Below are 19,833 nucleotides of genomic sequence, written 5' to 3' on the forward strand. Positions count from 1 at the left end.
GGCTAGGAGCTGGAACCAACTTCCAAGGGAAGTGGTGCTGGCTCCTACCCTGGGAGTCTTTAAGAAGAGGCTTGATGCCTACCTGGCTGGACTCATTTGAGTCCAGTTTTTTTCTCCTACCCTGGCAGGGGGTCGGACTTGAAGATCTACAAGGTCCCTTCCGACCCTACTTCTTTGATTCTATGGTTCTATGATTCTATGTCCTACTGTCTGCAGCAAGAGAGGAAAGGTGTTTTTCCTCTTCTTTATGACAGCTTTTCAGGTATTTGAAGACTGCTATCATGACCCTAGTTAAGCACCTTTTCTGCAAGTTGAAGATGCCTATTTTCTGCAACCTCTCCTCATATGTCTGCCTTCCAAGCCCTTCATCTTTTTTGTCAATGCCTTCTGGACCCTCTAACTTTTCCATGTCCTTTCTAAAATGTGGAGCCCAAAACTGCACACAATACTCTAGATCGGTGGTTCTCAACCTTTTTTTGTACCAGGACCTATTTGTAAACATTGATGGCCAATCCTGACCCAGCACTCCTCACTCCCAACCTGCTGCACCCCATCCCAGGACCCAGTGTATGGGGCAGAGGGAGTATGTATGGAGCATTGGGGGTGGGGGGGAAGAAGCAGCAAGGGAAAAGCCATGCTTTCCCGTGTTTTTCTCCTTGAAAAGAAATTCCATTTTAAAGTTTGTTGATCCATGTTTAAAGTTTGTTTATGATCCTTTCATATATTCTTGTGACCCACTTTTGGGTCACAACCTATGGGTTGAGAAATGCTCTAGATGAGGCCTAACAAGTGCCAAGGAGAGAGGCAGTAGCACCTCCTGTGTCTCCTCACCTAATGTTTCTATTGATGCACCCCAAAACCTCATTTGCTTTCTGTGCAGCTGCATTACACTGCAGACTCATATTGATTCTGTGATCTACCAAGATTCTTAGATCCTTCTATATAGTGCTGTCAGCCAGCAAGGTGTCACCCATTTTATATTTGTGTTTTTGATTATTCTTTCCATGGTGTAGCACCTTTCATTTGTCAGTATTGCACTTCATCCTATTAGCTCCAAACCAGCTTTCCTATTTGTCAAGATCCTTCTGAATTATGTTCCTATACTCCATGTTTGCAATCCTTCCCAGGTTTGTTTCATGTACAGACTTACTCAAAAAGCTCCCTATGTCGGCCTCCGAATCATTAATAAACACATTTAACCATGCTAGGTCCACAACAGACCCATCCTGGACTCCACTCAAAATCTCTTGCCATTCTGAAATGGATCCATTATAATCATGGGCAAAATTAGGATTTTCAGAAGGGAGGTGCAGATGGTGTGATGCTTCATCAGATATAACACTACACACATTTTTCACCAATTAAAAAAAAAGAGAAGCTTCACTAATAAGTAAGCACCTAGAACTATAATATGCAATTTGGGATTAGAGAGAGAAAAAAACAAAACACTTTATTGTAATGTGCATTAATTTGCTATATCATATATTATGTTTAAAAACATAACAAACTATGCAAAAAGAATCCAAAGATGTTGTTTCATTAGTCTTGGAGTCATTATAGTTAAATGTTTCTTTTCTAAATTCATAAAACAAAATCAAGCCTTCTTGAGTATTTGAATAGTACTGCCAATGCTTCATTGAAAGTGATTTCCACACCTGAATGGACGTTCACCAGAGTTAATATTTCCACAACTGAGTTGATATTTTTAGCTAGAGTTAAAAAGACAGTCTGCAGGGCTGAGAAAAAGGAGCTACATTACTAAGAGCAGCTAACAGCCTGCAGCATTGCAGAAATAAAGGCAGCTTGAGTAATGAAACCATTAAAGACTATTAAAAAGGAAAGAGGATGGTTAACACCAATGGTATTAAGAGTTCAGAAGGAATCAAACAAATTATAATGAACCATGAAGTCAATTGCTTCCTTCAGCACTGCCTAAGTAAAAATGGTGCTGGCACTACCAGGCAGTTGGGCTTTAAACTGTGGATGGACAAAGAATCAAAGGGCACCCACCCTGAATCCACTCCTGATTATAATTCCCTTTGCTTGTAGCTATAAAGCCAGTTGTCTACCCACCTTACAGTAGTTTTGTCTAGCCCACATTTCTCCAATTTGTTCATGAGTTGGAAAGCCTTGCTAAAATCCAGATATACTGTATCCACAGCATTCTCTTCATCCACCCAAGTAGATACCTTGTCAGAGAAGGAAATTAAGTTTTTTGGACATAATTTGTTGTTAGTAAATCCATGCTGGCTGCTTGTGGTCAGCCTTGTGAGCCTCTTCCTTAGCTTATGCTCTCCCCAGGTATTAAGGTGAGGCTAACTGGTATGTAGTTCCCCAGGTCCTCCTTTTTGCCTTTTTTAAAGAGGGGGACTATATTGACCCTTTTCCAGCCCTCTAGTACCTCACCCATCTCCTACAACTTCATAAATGTTATTGCCAAGGGCTGTGAGAATCATAGAAAAATAGGGATGGAAGGGACCTCAGGAGGTCATCTAGTTCAACCCTCTGCTTAGGGCAGGACCATCCCCAAGTAGGTCATCCCAGCCAAGGCCTTGTCTAGCCAGGTCTTAAAAGCCTCCAAGGATGGAGATTCCACAAGCTGTCTGGATAGTCTGTTCCAGTGCTTCACTACCCTCCTGGTGAGAGAGTTTTTCCTTATATCTAACTAAACTTCCCTTGCTGCAACTTGAGACCATTGCTCCTTGTTCTGTCGTCTGCCACCACAGAACAGTCTAGCTCCATCCACTTTGGAACCACCCTTCAAGTAGTTGAAAGTTAAAGTTGAAGGTAATTAAATCTCCCTCTCAGTCTTCTCTCTGCATACTAAGTAAGCCCAGTCCCCCAGCCTCTCCCCATAAGTCATGTGCCCCAGCCCCCTAACCATTTTTGTTGCCCTTTGCTGGACTTTCTCCAATTTATCTACATCTTTTCTGTTGTGGGGCCCCCAAAACTCCAGATGTGACCTCACCAGTACTGAAAAATCACTTTCCTTGATTTACTAGCAATACACTGTTAATGCAGTGCAGTATGCTGGTAACCTTCTTTGCAACAATGGCACACTACTGGCTCATATTCAGCTTATTGACCACTGTAACCCCCAGGGTCCTTTTCTAAAGAACAGCTGCTTAGCCAGTCAGTCCCCAGCCTGTACTGATGTATGGGGTTGTTCCATCCTAAGTGCAGGACTTTGCACTTCTTCTTATTCAACTTCATAAGATTTCTTTTTGTACAATCCTCCAATTTGTCAAGGTCTCTCTGAACCCGAGCTCTACCCTCCAGTGTATCTACTACTCCCCCGCAGCTTCGCATCATCTGCAGGCCTGCTGAGAATGCACTTCATCCCATCTTCCAGATCATTGATGAAGATATTGAACAAAACTGGCCTCAGGACCGACAGCTGGGACACTTGGCTACCAGCTAGATTTCAAGCCATTGATTACTACCCTTTGAGCCTGGTGATCCAGTCAGTTTTCTATTCACCTTACAGTCCATTTATCCAAACTGGAATTCCTTAGCTTTCCAGTAAGAATGTTGTGGGAGACCACATCAGAAGTCTTGATAAAATCAAGGTACAGTATATCATGTCCACTGCTCTCACAGCATCCACTGAGCCAGTCATCTTATCATAGAAGGCAATCAGGTTGTTCAGGCATGACTTGCCCTTGCTGCATCCAGGCTGACTGTTCCTAATCACCTTCTCCTCCTAGTGCTTAGAAATGGATCACGTGTGCCAATTCATTCAGCACCCTGGAATGAAGTTCATCAGGCCCTACTGACTCAGTTTCTTCTATACCAAGCGCAAGTACTAGCTTTGAACTAGGGACAGATTGACTTTTACACACATGTTCTAGTCCTAAGATTTGCTCCCTCTTAGTAGCTTATAGATAATTTATTGAGTTATATTAATAAATTCATTAAGGTCTGAGGACAGATGCTTGAAAGTTTGTCCAACAGCTCTTTCAACTATAGTTTGTTCAATAAAAGATATCACACAAAAATTTTTTGCCTCTGGGACATTTCCTGGACCATCACAGCTACAACAACACTCCAGATACACTACAATTATTCATTTTTATCCTTGTCATCTAGGAATGCATCTTTAGCAGCTTCCATTGGTCTTTTTTTTCTTTTCTTTTGTTGTTGTTGTTGTTGTTCAGTTTCTAGTATTACGAGCTGTCCTAAAGTTGCATAGTCCACAGTCAGAAAGTGGTCTTGAACATTTACACTCATTTTAAGCATTGTCATGTCCTGCAACTCCTGACTACATTGGAATGGTGAGAAAAACTAAATTTGAAATAGAAATCTTGTAACCTTACCTGTCATTGGGCACAGCTACACATTGCCCTATGGTGCTGTTCTTACAGTGCTGTGCTTTAGTAATTCCTTTTTGGGAATACTGAAGCACAGTGCAGTAACCACCCATACTAGGCCATACGCATTGGCATATGGTTATTTTTAGCTGCTGCTTTGCCACAGTGGCTTACTATAACCAGGGAGCGCGCCACTACAGCGAAGTAGCTGGCAGTCATATATAGATGCACATGATTACTATGTTGCTCTAGCACATTGCTACAGCAATGTAGCCTGACGTAGACTCACCCATTGTCTCAAAAACCTCTGAAAAAATATTACAGGATGCTGTTGGGGGGCAGGGGCAGGGTTGTTTGTCATTTTAGTTCCAGGAGGCACCTGGATTTGAACTAGGGACTACTTGAGCTACAGTCAAATGCTCTGCTACTGAACTATACTCCCTTTGCCTAAAGAAAAAAGAACAGGATAAATGAGTTCATAGAATAGCCTTGGCACCAGCTTGAGAAGAGTTTTTACTTTCTATTGTTCTCTGGATTATTTGTACTAGTACTCATCTGGACTAAAGGCTGTTGAAAAGGCATTAACTCTCATACTTAAAACAGATATTGAGGAACAGGAGTGATTGCAAAACATACGGATACTGGTTACGCACAAATGCACCAGAGTCTCACCAAGGGCAGCATGGCAAAAAAATGGGTCTTTAAAGAATTTAAACATACACAGTCTAGGACCTAGGAGGTGAAGTCAGGAGTGTCCAACTATGCTTAGATGGTTCCATGACAGATGACACCTCTTTGTTCATTTTAATGGACTTTCTTGTGAATTAACAAGATGCAGACTGTTACCAAATAAATGCAATTAATGGAATCCTTGCCCCAGAAAAAAAATATTGCTAGTTTGGTCATGGACTTTAATGGAGCCAGGATTATATCCAAGATATTTAAGGAGATTATAATTGGTTCCAGTGGGTCATTTTATGTTTCACAACTACAAAAGATTTTGAGAAAAGCATAGAACAAAACAATTAAACCTGATTGACCGCTATCAGAAAGACTGTGGCTATAAGACAACTCTTTGACATGTAGTTTACAAGTGTTTTCATTTTTTTTCCCAAGCTGGTATGTAGCTCAGTGGTAGAGCATTTAACTACAGATCAAGATGTCTCTAGTTCAAATCCATAATGCTTTCTCATCAGTGATAAATAAATTAAATATAGTGCTTCAATGGGATCAGCTGGAGCTTTGCTAATGCAAGTAACTGTTACCCTTATATTTATGCCTTAAGAACTGCTGCTCAAGATTCAAGCCCTGTAAATGTTATAGCTTCCACTGAAAAATATGCAAGCATTTACAGTTCTGGAAATATGCACTATTTTTTTTAATCATTACAAAAGCACCTAAAGGACCTAAACCTAGGAGTATCAGGGCCACCCTTGCACCTGGGGCTTTTTAATGCATCAAGGTTAGGATTAAGGAAGTAATGAAAGCAGAAGTATATACTATACTTTCCTTTTGAATTGAACTACTTTCCTTTTGGACTGAACATGTTTTTGAGAGCAGGTGCTAGAGCATCAAGGACAGCAGGATTGGCTATCTCAAGGTCTTAGAGCCAGAAATCAAGCTTTTCTGTTAAGGGAGCATCCTGATCTGAACTGGGGAACCTCTTGATCTTCAGTCAGGTTCTCCAGATGGTTTAGATATGGGGAGCTATACTTCCATATCCTAAGCTAGAAAAAATTAAAGGAGAAGTTTGTAGCTGAAACTTGGCTGAAACAATTTAATTGTTTATTAAATTACAGATTTAAGTATTTTGGTCTCTTTTTATATACTGTATTTAAACCAATATTTACCTGTCTGATATCTAATTCTTAAAAGAAAAAAGGGGATTTGGCTTAGCAGCTAATACAAACATTACAGTTATTAACTGATTAATTTATTAGCCTTCATGTGATTTCCAGCCAGCAGATACAAGAAGGCAAAATTAATTAAAAAATCAATATGGTCCATCCCACCAGGTTCTATTTTTACTTCTGCTCCTGCCCTGGCAAGTCATTTTTTTGCATCTTTGTATGCAATCCCTCCTTTGATCTGTCTTACCTATTTAGAATGTAACTATTTGAGACAGGGACTGTCCCATAAAATATGTGTGAGATCATGACCCTGGCTTCTAGGTACTACTTTAATACATACTGGGCACAGCTACACAAAATGTTACATCGCTATGGTGACATAGTGTTGGTGGGCATGAACTGTGACACCAATGGTATGTTGCCATAGCAACAAACTACGTCGTTATAGCTTGTCACTACAGCAATTTATCATCTAAAAATAACTTGTTAAAGCAAGTACCAAATGACTGCGCAGTACCAAATGCGCAGTCCTAGGCACTTGTAGATGTAGCCACAGGGCATGTCTACACAAGATGTTTATTGCGGAGTAGACAAATTAGCTCTGCAATATGCAAATCTACACATATGCCCCTATTAGGATGGAGTAAACTTATAAATACAAGTGCCAGCCTGCTGCAGAGTTTTTACTCCATAGCAACGCTGGCTGAGGCACAAGATTGCTTCAGTGCGGAGACTGCTTGCCAGCTAGCCCTGCACTAGAGCATCCTTATGCCCCAACCAAGTCCTCCACAGCACATTGAGTTGAGTCTGAGCAGCCCAGGGCTTGCAGACTGACCTCTGGGGTCCCCTGCTGGCTGGGACTGCTCTGACCTGGCTCAGTGTGCTGCGGTCCCAGGTGAATGTTCAAATGAAGTGCTTGGGAGTGATAAACTCTGGAGCAGTAAGATCTAGAGTTTATTGCTTTGCATTAATTGCATGTGTAGACTTGCCCATAGTAAATAATAATAATAATAATAAGAAATTCCCATGAAGACCTGATGATATCCAACACGCCAATGGTAAAAAATTACCTCTGCATCTATTTTTAACAAAGACTGCTGGATTGTTAGGGTGAAAGTCATGCTGGATATTTCAGCCCATTCTCAAATGCTCTTTAATAGTAACTTTAAAGTCAGCTGATTCTGATTCAAGTGGGTGACCAACCTTGTTAATTTTAAGGCTTGTATCTATCTGGGGGGGGTTTGTTTGCTTGTTAAAACAAATCCACACATTTTGCTGGCAACCTAAATAGCCCAGATTAAAATAAACAAACAATACTGTGGTCAGAGCTCTTTAAAGATCAAGCTTCTTTCAGGCACCTAAAGTTAAGCCAGCCAAAAATGGAAGGGCCAAAGGCAATTGTCATACTAGAAAATAAAGCTCTACCTTTAAAATGCTAACATACTCTAAGACACCACCTAAAAAAAAGTTAGCCCTGAAAGAGGGCACCCAGGTTTGAACTAGGGACCTCTTGATCTGCAGTCAAATGCTCTACCACTGAGCTATACCCCCTCTGTTCAGCCTCTTTCTTAAAGGATTCTTCTCACATCAATTACCATTGTTCTACTTTTGCATCTAAAATCATGGAAATTTTATTGGCATATTAAATACCATTTAATGAAATAGCCATATTTCTATTTACAATTCCCACAATGCTAAACTACTTTTCATTAGTAGCCTATTTGTTTGCCACAGGTTAAAAACTAATAAAAGAGATATCATGTTGTGGGAACAGTTAAAAAGTGCCTAAACAGTAAGTATTTTTAATTTTTTAAAGAAAAAGGAGGGGGCACCCGGATTTGAACCGAGGACCTCTTGATCTGCAGTCAAATGCTCTACCCCTGAGCTATACCCCCACCTGTTACCAACCTTACAGGTAAGGTAAATTATGGATACTTGTTCTGTTACATTCCACTAGGCTCTGTAATTAGTTTGTATCTTTGTACCTGGCACCATTTCCTGACCCAATCATTAGCTTTCATTGTATATTTAAGAAAAAAACATATTTCTTCCTGCAGTTTGAATTAGTGTCATTTGGGCCAACTTAATAACATAGTTCTAACTCTCTATGAATTTTTATACAGAACAATGCTTTAACCCCATGCCTTTTAGTTAACACCCCTCCTTAGGTGCTTTCTCATGGCAGGCACACCCTGAAACCACATAAGCCATATTAAATAATTACCTAGCAAAATATACCTGCCTCTAACAAGCTCTTCCTTTTTAATACAGGAAGAGGAACTTTTTCTTCTGTATCAAGCTACCTGATTTACAGAAGGAATGCAGCCACCTCTGGGGGCAGAACACAATGACTATTATACAGCACAGGAAACCACAGGTACAATTATGGAAAGGAAATATGAGACAGAAATTAAATGGGGGTTTAGTGGGGGATGTCAAAATAAAATATCAGCAACTAATTGCCTAAGGTAAAATTTAGCTGAGACAGAGGGGACATGAGACTGTCACAACTAGTATATAAACAATTCACACTATCATTCCCCTTCTCTTTGAAATATCGCTTGTCTTCTAAGATAGCAAACTCCTGAGGGCAGAGACTATGTATGCTTAAGTGTTTAAACAATAGAGTCCTACTTTGATGGAAAACTCAGAGCACAGCTGCAATGTAAGATATAACAGAAGCATTTACTAAAGAAGGGCTTTATACGTAGGCAGATCTAGGATTTTGGAAAGGGGGGACCAGAGGGTGTGACACACCATTACATGTAATACAACATATATTTATCTCCAGTTAAAGAAAATCCAGAAGCTTTGCAAATATGGTAGGGGGCCAGAACTAGATATTATTCAGTTTAAGATCACAAATATAACTATTTGAATGTGCACTAATTTGTTAAAGACTATATTTTTTTAAAAAAAAAAGCACAACAAGCTAGGCAAAAAATAGTCGATAGTCCTGCAGTCATTATAGGTAAATGTAACATCTCTTATTCAGATTCATAAAACCAAATCTAGCCTTCATGAGTGGCTTGACAGTACCTTCAATATTTCACTGTCAATCATTTTTACACCTGAGCTAATATCACCACACCTCACTTCAGATTTTTAGCTAAAGCTAAAAACAGTCTGCAGGGCTGTGAAATAGAAGACAGACATTACCAGGAATGGTTAACAGAAAGCCAAATTGCAGAAGAAAGGCTAGTTTGAAAAGTGAAACATTAAGACCATTATGAAGAAGAAAAGATTGTTAAAATTTGTAGAGTGGAGAGAGATTAAGAGGAATCAGGGAGACAATAATAAAACATGAATTCACTGACACTCCACACTGCCTGAACAGAAATGCCACTGCCACTGCCAGGCAGCTGGTTTTAAAGTTTGGTTACAGCAGGAATCAAGGGTGGGGGGGAGGGGGAGGAGAGGTGCTGTAGAATATTAGCACTGTTAGGTGTGCAAATGCCTATGCATGATCCTCAAGATGAACCCAGAGGCCATGTCCAGATGGGCATGAATGCCGCATGCCCTTGGAGGCTGGGGAGGCATGGGAGCTCCCACAGGCAGCAGCGACGCTGTTGGTGGTGGGAGTGTGGTAGAGGCAAGTGGAGAGCTGCCACAGGTAGCTGCAGCACTGTTGGCGGGGGGGGGGCAGTGGCGAGCACTGGCCAACAGTCAACGACCACCTGCAGAAGCTGCCAGTGGCGATTAGTGACCACTCACAGACATTGCCAGCAGCAAGCAGGGGGTGATGAGCAGTGGCTGCCCAGCGGTCCTGTCGACAGTGTTGGCAGCACCTTTTCACAGTAGCTGCACCACCATGCTCAGGGGGTGTACATGCCAATGCAGATGGGCACGGTGTTGCAATCTGTGGTGCCGTAGACCCATCTGGAGCACCACAGACTGCACATTCAGGCATTCTCTTCACTGCTACCTTGCAGCATGGGGGTCTGATGCTGGGAGATCCTGGGGTCAAAAAAACCCATGTAGAAAAAAGCAGGGCAGTGGATGTGGAGGCAGTGCGTGGCATGCAAAAACAGAGCCTGGCCAACTGAAGTTACACTCCAGCTGCCAGCCAGGCTCCCAGATGCAGGAGCACCATGGCTGCAGCTTCCCCAGCCCCAGAACCCCAGGTAAGGCTGTTGGGGCCAGCACAGTTGCTGGCTCCAGCCTCACCTACCTTGTCTGAGGTAAACTGCCACATGCCAGAGGGTGTGTGGCACAGGTGTTTCCTGGGGACAACTAGCAGTGGCACAAGATGTACTGCTGCTAGTTGTTCCTTGGGAACCAAACATCTGCACTCATTTGGATGTGGCCAGAGATTTCAAAAGGGAGTTCATTGTGTTATAAGCATTCTAACCTAACACAACAGAAGGATTGCTCTATTATTGTTAAAATTAAGAGCTGGCATTTTCCAAGGAGTGCCTTAAGTATAATGAAGTTGAGAACCTCTGCCCCACACAAAGCCCTAACAAAGCCAACAGAGCTCTGTTGTGGAGCTGCAGCATAGCTCTGCGAAGCAGTGACTGGTGCCAGCTGGCTAACCAGAGAAGCAGCGCTATATGGGCACCTCACCAAACACCAGGGGAACCCATTGGCCCATTTCAACCAGTTTGTGTTTTGCATCAGGAACATCCTGTGGAAAGCCAGGAACTTCCTGATCTACAGGCACATGGATGTAGATGTGGTAGGCTATGTGAAAATGGCTCTGAGCAAACTCCAGACCTACTACCAGAAATCAGTAGAGGATGGAGAGAACATGGCCAAAGTCACCAGGCACAGAGACACATGGCATGCATAGGCGACATGTAAAAGGGGTGCAGGGGGGCACGTTCCCCCCTGAGATTGGCCGCTGCCTCTGCTGCTACTGCAGGCTTCTGCAGGCAATAGCCGCTCGCCACCCCACTTCCTGCCGTCAGTTCTGTCACCGGCTTCTTCAGGTGGTTTCAGCTCACCACCACCATCACTGCCACCAGCTTCTGCTGGCAGTCGCCACTCGCCACCCTGCTGCCAATGCTGGTGCTCATACATTGTCCCTCCCCCCAGTCTCAGGAGGTACCAGTCATTCATGATGGCACAGGATCTTCCAGTTCCCCACTAGCAGGGAAGGGGGCAGTGACAGCGAGGAAGAGGAAGAGACAAATGAAACTGAGGACAGCGACAGCAGCAGTGGGCCCTCCAGCAGGAGCTGCAGCAACAGCGACATGGACAAGTGAACTAAGTTTGTGACCCTGCAAGTGGGGTGGGGATGAAAGGAAGGGGTTGCCTGGTTTGAGAGACCAGAGTTTGGGTGTGTGGTGTGCGGTGCAAATATTGTAAGGGGTTCGGGTGTCCAGTGGGCCTTTGTACAGGTGTGCGGACTGTGCAGATGTAGTTTTTGTAACAGGTTACATTTTTCTTCTTTGTGGGGTGATACTCAGAGTGTAGATATATATAACCATATAGATAGATAGATATTTTTCCAAAAGCAAAATCTGCAGGATCAGAACCCAAAACATGACAGGTCTCCTGCCAGGAGGTCTTTGTGCCAGTCCAGCTAAGCAACAGATCCTTTTCTCTGTCTGCCAGGAAAAGCTGTTTTATTTTCATGTTGACTGGGAACTTCAGGTTCCGTGTCCTATGCTTACACTAGATATTTTTCTGCATAATATTTATGATCAACAGTCTCAGCCCCACAAGGAGCAGGATAACAGATCAGTTAAAGCAGGTTTTTTTCCAACAAGGGCAACGGATCCTTTCAAGCATGCCGTGCAATATTAGCGTACAGATATCTATACATTGGTGTACAGATATCTATACATGATTCACAAGTTAAACCTGGAGACATCCAATAGGAATCCAGAGCATCAAAAACATACCGACTGTAAATGGGTTCTTGGCCATTGAGACCACAGATCCAAAGTTGGTCAGACATGATGATAGCTATGTCATTCCCTTGGCTACAGAAATTAGCATGCCTTAATGCTGAAGGGTCACTAGGTTCAAGTGGACTCATGGCTTCACTAAGAATTTTGCAGGTGGGAGTACAAGTATAGATCAGTTGCTGCTGTTTTATCATGGCATGCTCAAACCATGTCTTAGGTGGTTGTTGTTGCTCACTCCAGCAAAGCACTGCCTTTAGCAGAAGATCCCCCATTCCCAAAAGTTTCCATAAAATCAACATAATCCAAGGGCTTGTTTGGACATACACACACACACACATGGTCGTAACACCCATAATGCAGAGCACACTCTATTACAGTCTTGCCCAACTTTGCCAAACACATATTAGAGCTCAGCCTTTGAATCTCAGTGCACTGATAGGTAGCCTGAGACTAGGGTGCCCCAAGTGAAACTAGACCTCCCTGCTAGATTAAACTAGATTGCAGAGCTCTTTTGGGCCAGTCTTGATAATCTTTCCTGTACTGCTCCCACACCTGCTTCCAGATTAATCCAGTTGGTGTATGGCTCAGTCTAAAGCCTGCCAGGGCTACTTAATAAACTGGTCAAAAGCAGGTGCTAGAGAGAGAGAGAAAAAATAAATAAATCCCTCATAGAAGAATTGTGTACCACTCCAGTGGTAGAGATGTTACCTTCCTTTAACTCAGTGAGGTTTCAAACTCCCCACCTACCCCAGCACAGATCTGAACAATAGGAACCTTGGCTCAGGACTCATGGCAGCAGTGGAACCCATCCCAGGCATGGTGGTGGCAATAATTTGACATGGGGCTGGTGGCAGTAACTCCAGGGCTGGCAATGGAGGAGCTTGGGTAAGTAGCTACTTGAGGCAGTGATGGCAACATGCCAAGCATCCACAGGGTGAGCAGGGCTGTGTCAGCACAACCCTTATTCATTCTCCTGCTATCAGTGCCCAAACCTACAAGCAATTAGGGGTCCTATACTCACCCTTCAGAGCAGGCCCCACCTTCCAGGCAGGCCCCACTTTCACCCTAGCTACACCCCAAATTCCCTAATGTACTAGTAGCCCAGTGGTCTGGATGGAGCATCTCTGCAGGCCAGGAACCTCCTGATGTACAGGCACATGGAAATTGAAGTAGCAGACTGCATTAAAATGGTAGCAGACAGCTAAAATGAATGTGCCCTAGTCCTACCACCAGAAAACAGTAGGAGAGGAGGCAGCCAACCCTGCCTGGCAGAGGGATAGTTGGTACAGGCTTTTCAAAGTTTCCCCTTATGGGGAAGTGAACAGTGATAGTGAAGGAGACAACAAGTCAACTGGGTGGAGTGACAACGATGAGCATAGCAGCAGTGGAACCACCAGTGGCAGCAACCATGGCAGTGATATGAACCAAGGGCTTAAAGCTTCTAATTAGAGATAAAACACAAGGGACATTGTAAATGTAACAAGGAAAGGAATGTGGACCAGTGTGCAGGAGTACAGGTGCGATCATTGTAATGGGTGTGTGGAGGTGAGAATTTTGGTATGGATGGAAGGCTTTGAAAATGGGTTAAGGTTTGGGAAGAATGGTGTGTATCTATCTATGTACAGGCCAGATCCAGCCCACACACTATATGTTTAACACCCCTGCTTGAATTAAAAGGCCCTAGTATCCTCTGCCTACTATAAAACTATTAGGTGCCTCCTTTGCCTGGGTCTCTACCCACAAAATTTTGTGAACAAGTACAGAGAATTTGCTATCTAAGTTTGTATACAGACAGGAAATGAGGCAATGAGCATGTCAGCTATCATCACATTTTGCCCAGGAAGAAAGAAAAACTGATTATTTTTTAAACATGTGAGGGGCATGACCTAACTAGTTATGCAGCACCCTTCTGCCTCAGTCCAGAGTGGTTGGTAGAAGAGCCCAAATGCTCCATCCGTAGATCATATTGTGGACAAATAAATCACCCATGCCAGCCAGATGTTAAAAATAGAACAAACAGTAACTACATTTTATTTTAAAATTCTACTCCTAATGAGCTCTCTCCACAACTCTGTTGTGCCCCAAGGGGCTAATATCAAGGGCATATGCAAAGCAGCTTCTACATCCTCAGTGGAGCGGGAAAATAGTGACTTCACCAAAGCAAGATGACTTCTTCCGCAGATCAGGGGTGTTACGACGATAGCCAAAGCGTCCATTGTACCCTCTCGGTGGTTTGACATCTGCCAGGTAACCATCATGGCCGCTCACGTACTCAATAGAATGGCCTGTGGAGAAGGGAGTTGGCCATGTCAGTTCCCTTTGAAACTACTCCCTCCAGTCAGCAACTATGGAGGAAGCTCACAGTAGCCAGAGTTGGATGGAAAATTAGAATAAATGTCCTTTTTTGGAAAAAAAAAATGTAGACACCATGACACCAAAACATTTACCAATTCATGTTGGGAGTGGCAGATTTTGTGCAAGTGAGAGTGCGATCGAGAGATAGATGCACAATCTCAAATGTCAATTTATTTTCTGGCGACATTTTTTAAATTAAACATTTTGATTTTTTTTTTTTGTCATTTAAAAGCGACCTTTTCTTTTAAGTTACTTTTTATTACTTTTAAATGTCTTGAAAACTAATCCTGGTAAAAGCCAAAAGCCTTACACAAATATCAATAACAAGCTTTTGTTTGGGGTCAAACAGAATTCCTCATTCAACACAAAATGTTTTTTTCCCCTTGAATTTCTGATTCATCTTTTTTTAAGATTACAGTTTGGGTCAAATTGAATTTTAACATTATTATTATTATTGTGTGTTTGAGAACCGACAACAAACTAAGAAGTCCACTTTTTGCAGAGTTTCATTACTAACAGTCTCTTTTTTAGTGGGTAACCCAGCTCCCAGAGTAAAGTAGGACTATTATACAGGACACATGGAAATTGAGGAGCATTTTACACTAAGGGAATGGCAAAATATACACTGGTACTTAACACCTAGTTAGTTCCACTTACCAGGATAAGCCAGGGGCTACTGGGAACACATTTTAATACACTGATTTGACCTGAAGTGATGGGGGTTGAGACACTGAGTTTTAAAACATATTAATAAAAGGTATCATTTTGGAACGAAGAGTTCTAATTTTTTGTATGTCTTCTCATCTCAGACCAACACGGCTATCAAGTACACCCCTAAGTTTAGAGAAGGCACAGTTGGAAGAATGGGGTTTAAGGAAATTTTAACATATCTCTGTATCTTCCTGATGTGGGAGCCAAAATGATCCCAGTGGAACTTCAGGGGCCTGAAGGCTGTTCTAATAAAGCAGTTTCCTCTGACAGCTCCCAGTCACAGCAATACATACCCTGTCACCAACTCATGCACCATAGTTTGTGGGGAGGACCAGAGCAGTTTTCTCCCCTGCCCCCTTGTAGATGTTAACCACTTGCATGGGCTACTGCAGGCACCAGGACAAGGTAGGGTTGGGGTCAGTTCCCCCATTATAATGGGGTCTAGTGAACTGGGTCTTGGGACAACTAAGTTCTATTTCTGGATGCAGAAAGGGACATACAAAAGCTGGTTTTATCTAGTGCAGTTAGCTCCACTAAAGAAATTCTCTATGAGGGAGTTGTGCCAAGGTATGGAAGGGACTCTTACCTGCACCAGTCCAGTTTCTCCTGTTCAGGTATCTCTGCCCTGGCCCATAGGTGTGGAAATAGTCCACTATCCAGCCATCCCTAGATGTGCCACCATACTGCTGTGGTTAACAAAAGAAAGAACAAACATTCAGAGCAATACCAGGTTTCACTTCATCTGTAGATCCTAACATGGCTGGCTAAACTCCCATCAGCTTTGGCTAATCTAGAAATGGTGTTAGAAAATGGGTCTATCTTTGAAGATGCCTGCTAGTGCATGGTAGCACAGCACTGCCTTCAGACTTGTCTAACTTTATCCTATCTACATAGTTGATCCGAAAAAAATATATATCATCATAAAAAAGTCCTTTCCTCCTGCATATTTTCAAGCCCATTATGGTGACAACATTAGTCCTATACCACTGATTATGCACTTCATCAGACATCCAGGGTAGAAAGGAAGGTGCACCAGAAAGCAAGATCTTTGTTGCATCCTCAGAATTGCAGAATCAGCTGCCATGCAAAATATCTTAATAATTGTATCAAGATAGCCCCCATTCTGCCTTGTTTGCCATCTGTAAGGCACCAGATTCTGCATTGTTTCCTTCCCTGACCTGACCAGAATCCTCTCTGGCACTGACAAAGGGTGTGCATTAACAAGCTAACAGCTGTACAGCTCTCTGAAAAATGCTGGACCTTGCCAGCACAGACAACAGTAGAAGTCTGAAATCTCTCATACAGCTTCCAGAGTCAATGTTAATGGAAGCCTACATTATTTATTAAGCACAGCAATGTTTGGCACTTGCGCAACATGTAAAAGCGAAGCATCACATATCTGTCACAAAGCAAATGAATATGTAAATACTTATTTTCATGCATATGATGCACTCACTTGTGTGAGATTAACCCAGCACCTAAATGTTGCAGGATTAGCACCTGGATACATCTATAGATGGGCTAAGGATAGTTATTTCTGTGAAGGATCTGTGAGATTTTAATTAATAAACTGAGAAGAAGAAATATCAGTAACAAGACAGTCTAAATCAGTATCATTCTTCATTATTCCAAATTCAACACTGAGTGGGTAGCAGGGACTTTTTGGTGGGGGTACAAAAAGCATCAATAGCTGTAGGTCACTTATCTATGCAAACAGATCTTGTCCAGTTATAAAATTTGGCCAGTAAGTAGTTCTTAAAACTTACCAGATTTCTTTCAAAACAACCCAACAAATATTAAAAACCACACACATTTCAGTCCTAATATTAATACAGAGAAGACTGTAGATAAGTGAAGAACCAAGACCTTTTTTTTGAGAATTTGTCCTCTTCATACAGAGTCCACCTAATTTAGGAGCGAAATTAAAAGGATCCTTAAATTGTCAAAGACCATACTGTTCAAAGGAAGGGTGGGAAGCAGCTGGAAAGCAGATCCCTGTTCACCGTCACCTGAATGATTACCATCTTATTCTTTGAAGACCAAACGCAGCGGGAGATAAGGGAAAGAAATGCCTGTTACTCGACTAAAACCTGCAATTTTTAAAATCAACATGTTAGCAACTGCATCCTTTTGAAGACGGACGTCAGTTTCACAGATTGCATAGACATTAGGGCTGGAAGGGACCTCGAAAGATCATCGAGTCCATGTCTGTGCCTCCCCCATTGCTATGCTGCTATGGGCAAGCTTGGCTGCAGACTTTTTGCTGCTTAAAGGCGACCCCGGCTGTTTTGCTTTTCTTCAGATTGGTTGTCGACACTCAGAGTTTCATAATCGCGAAGGGCTGGAAGGGACCTTACGGATCACGAGGTCCAGCCCCCCTGCACATCCTTGGAGGTTTTTAAGATCCAGCTCGCCAACCCTCACTGTCTATGCCAGCTCTGCGGCCATCAAGCCTGCCCCAAGGAGCTACAGAGCCCCGACAACCGTGGGACGCGCAGGGACAGCAGGGTCTCCAGGGGCCCTTGCTGCTTGCAGGCTGGAAGTAGGGAGCAGCTGGACCTGCCCAGATGTGGCATCTCGCCCCCTACCTGCTCCGTTTTCCGCAGCACCGCCTTGACAGAAGGGGATGCGAAGTAATTGGCAGCGTGGATGTCCAGCTGGGCGTTGTAAGGGGGCACAGCGGACCACAGCTTGGGCAGCTTCTGCGTGTAGCCGCCGGCGATGCTGCCCACCGCCACCCCGTCCAGAACGAAGTCCCTCTCGCGCCGCAGGAGCCCGCGAGCCAAGGAAGCCATCTGTGCCAAGGGAGCACTGCCACCCCCGTGCCACCCCCGGCTCCGTCTGCCCCCTCTGCCGCCCGCATTGTTACGTGCGAGCCCGGCCCCACGTTACAAAGAGGCGCTGGATGGGCAACAACTGGGGCAGGGGAGCACCCAGCCACAGCTGCTGCCGGCCGGCGGAAGGGAGCGCAGCCCTTGCCCTGCCAGCGGCCTCCCCCCTGGAGCTGGCTGATCAGAGCCCATTCACACCATCAGTCACACAAATCACGGCCTCGGGGCGGGAGAGAGGGCGGCGGAGCGCATCGCTACAAAACGGGAGGGAATGGCGCACTGATCTGCAGGGATCCTGGTTTTGTCCGGTTGAAACATTACTTGGGTTTTTAAAAAAAAAGTAACCCCAAATAAATCCACATTTTCCGTGATTTAACTGAAACACCGGTAATATGTATATACTGGCAAAAGTTTATTGTAATACTGGCAAAACCAAATCCACATTTTTCCATGATTAAAATGAAACACCACACACACACATAGTGAAACACCACTAATATGTGTATATGTGGTGTTTCATTTTAATCATGGAAAAATGTGGATTTGGGGGTTACTTTTTCAACTGAAAATTGGTGTTTTGTTCAATTAGAGAAAACCAGGATCCCTGCTGATCTACCAGGCATCACAGTTCTCTAGGGCACAGAGCAAGGTTGCCCCTGAGGTCTCCCTGCTCATAGATGGAGTCAGCCCCAGCTGGTTAAAAACTGGATTCACAGTCGGAGTCTGCAGGGAATCACCAGCAGGCTACTCCAGCCTAGCTGCTCCAGACTGGATGCAGAGTTCATTTGGAAATTGGTTTCACACTTTAAACCACCCAGAAGTCTTAACTATAGCACAATCTTCAAATAGGTAACTTCACCATTTTTACTAGGAAAAGTCTGTCTCAACGCAGTTGGTTATTATGAAAGTGCTTTAAACCCTGCAGGTCATAAAGTAGTGAAGTGCTCCAGTTGCTGTAGCTGAGGCTGCTCAGGCCAGTTTTAGCCTAGAGAAACCCAAATGATAAAGAAACACCAGAGATGTACTTCAAGACCTGGCTGGGCAAAAAGCTGCATTAGGAAATAGATAGGACAAGGGCTGAATCTCTGAAGTGATGAAACCCTGGTCTTTCATCAGTCCTGGTTTCAAAGACATCTGAACTATAGATTTACAGCTACACATGTACTCAGCACAACCTGGAACTATTTAAAGTTTACAACAGGACTCGTGGACTCCCACACAGACTGTGGTGAAGACAAAGATGAGCTTAGTACACAGAACAATATAACCCTCATCTGAGCACAAACAGGAATGCAAGCAACCTCTTTTATGACTTTATTGAGTTTAGTTATGGCAACATAACCTCCACCCCCCACAGGGTAGCTGTAGTTAAACCATACCAGCCTAAAGTGTGCTTTTTGCAGCAGGGAGTCAGGCACGGGAATACAAGCCATTTATTATTTGAGAGAAACGTATCCACATTAGTTGTCACAATACAAGGCACACCCCCCACCATACACAGCTGGCTACTGGTTCAAAAACTACTCGCAGTGGAATAGATTTACAATTCCCATTTCCAGTCCTAAAACAGGAGCTCACATTTAGGTTATAAAGGGTTGGGAATACCATGCACCCACACAACAGCTCTTAGCACAAATTTAGGAGCTTATACCAGCAGTTTTTGCAGGAAGTTTTCACACTGGATGGTGCAGCCCTTCATTTTCTTTTTGAACTATTTTTGATTGAAGTCTATAACAAATCTGTGATGCTGCATCACTTTTGGCAGATAAAACATTTTTAGGCTACCATATGGCTGTTTTATCACTGAGAAATTGGTAGAATAGGTTGCACCTAACAACTCAAACAGGAATGGGTTTTGCTGTGTCCTTGTAAGGCCTCAATTCACAAGGATGTTTCCACAATCTTATTGCATAGAAAAAAC

General features: G+C 43.3%; 1 protein-coding gene and 2 non-coding genes across 3 annotated transcripts; all 3 read right to left on the minus strand.

The window, feature by feature from the left end:
• Positions 1-7,639: 7,639 nt before the first annotated feature.
• Positions 7,640-7,711, minus strand: TRNAC-GCA. Its single transcript has one exon. It is a non-coding gene; the product is annotated as a tRNA-Cys (tRNA).
• Positions 7,712-7,983: 272 nt separating this feature from the next.
• TRNAC-GCA lies at positions 7,984-8,055 on the minus strand. The gene has a single exon. It is a non-coding gene; the product is annotated as a tRNA-Cys (tRNA).
• Positions 8,056-14,016: 5,961 nt separating this feature from the next.
• On the minus strand, positions 14,017-17,935 carry CUNH17orf98 (chromosome unknown C17orf98 homolog). Its single transcript, XM_019550510.1, has 3 exons — positions 17,670-17,935; positions 15,668-15,767; positions 14,017-14,300 (listed from the first exon to the last, which is right to left on the minus strand). The coding sequence occupies exons 1-3, from the start codon at positions 17,874-17,876 to the stop codon at positions 14,143-14,145; spliced, it is 465 nt and encodes a 154-aa protein (XP_019406055.1). The 5' UTR covers positions 17,877-17,935; the 3' UTR covers positions 14,017-14,142.
• Between the last annotated feature and the right edge of the window lie 1,898 nt (positions 17,936-19,833).

Source organism: Crocodylus porosus, unplaced genomic scaffold (assembly GCF_001723895.1).
Source record: "Crocodylus porosus isolate Cpor-Errol unplaced genomic scaffold, CroPor_comp1, whole genome shotgun sequence".
Taxonomy (NCBI): domain Eukaryota; kingdom Metazoa; phylum Chordata; order Crocodylia; family Crocodylidae; genus Crocodylus; species Crocodylus porosus.

What these genes read in the sequence shown, in the direction of transcription:
- CUNH17orf98 (XM_019550510.1), bottom strand. Translation starts at nt 17,876, where the DNA reads ATGGCTTCCTTGGCTCGCGGGCTCCTGCGGCGCGAGAGGGACTTCGTT. An exon ending in TGCTGCGGAAAACGGAGCAG is followed by an intron (nt 15,768 to 17,669) that starts GTAGGGGGCGAG and finishes TGTTAACCACAG; the next exon opens with CAGTATGGTGGCACATCTAG. An exon ending in GAGAAACTGGACTGGTGCAG is followed by an intron (nt 14,301 to 15,667) that starts GTAAGAGTCCCT and finishes CCTTCTCCACAG; the next exon opens with GCCATTCTATTGAGTACGTG.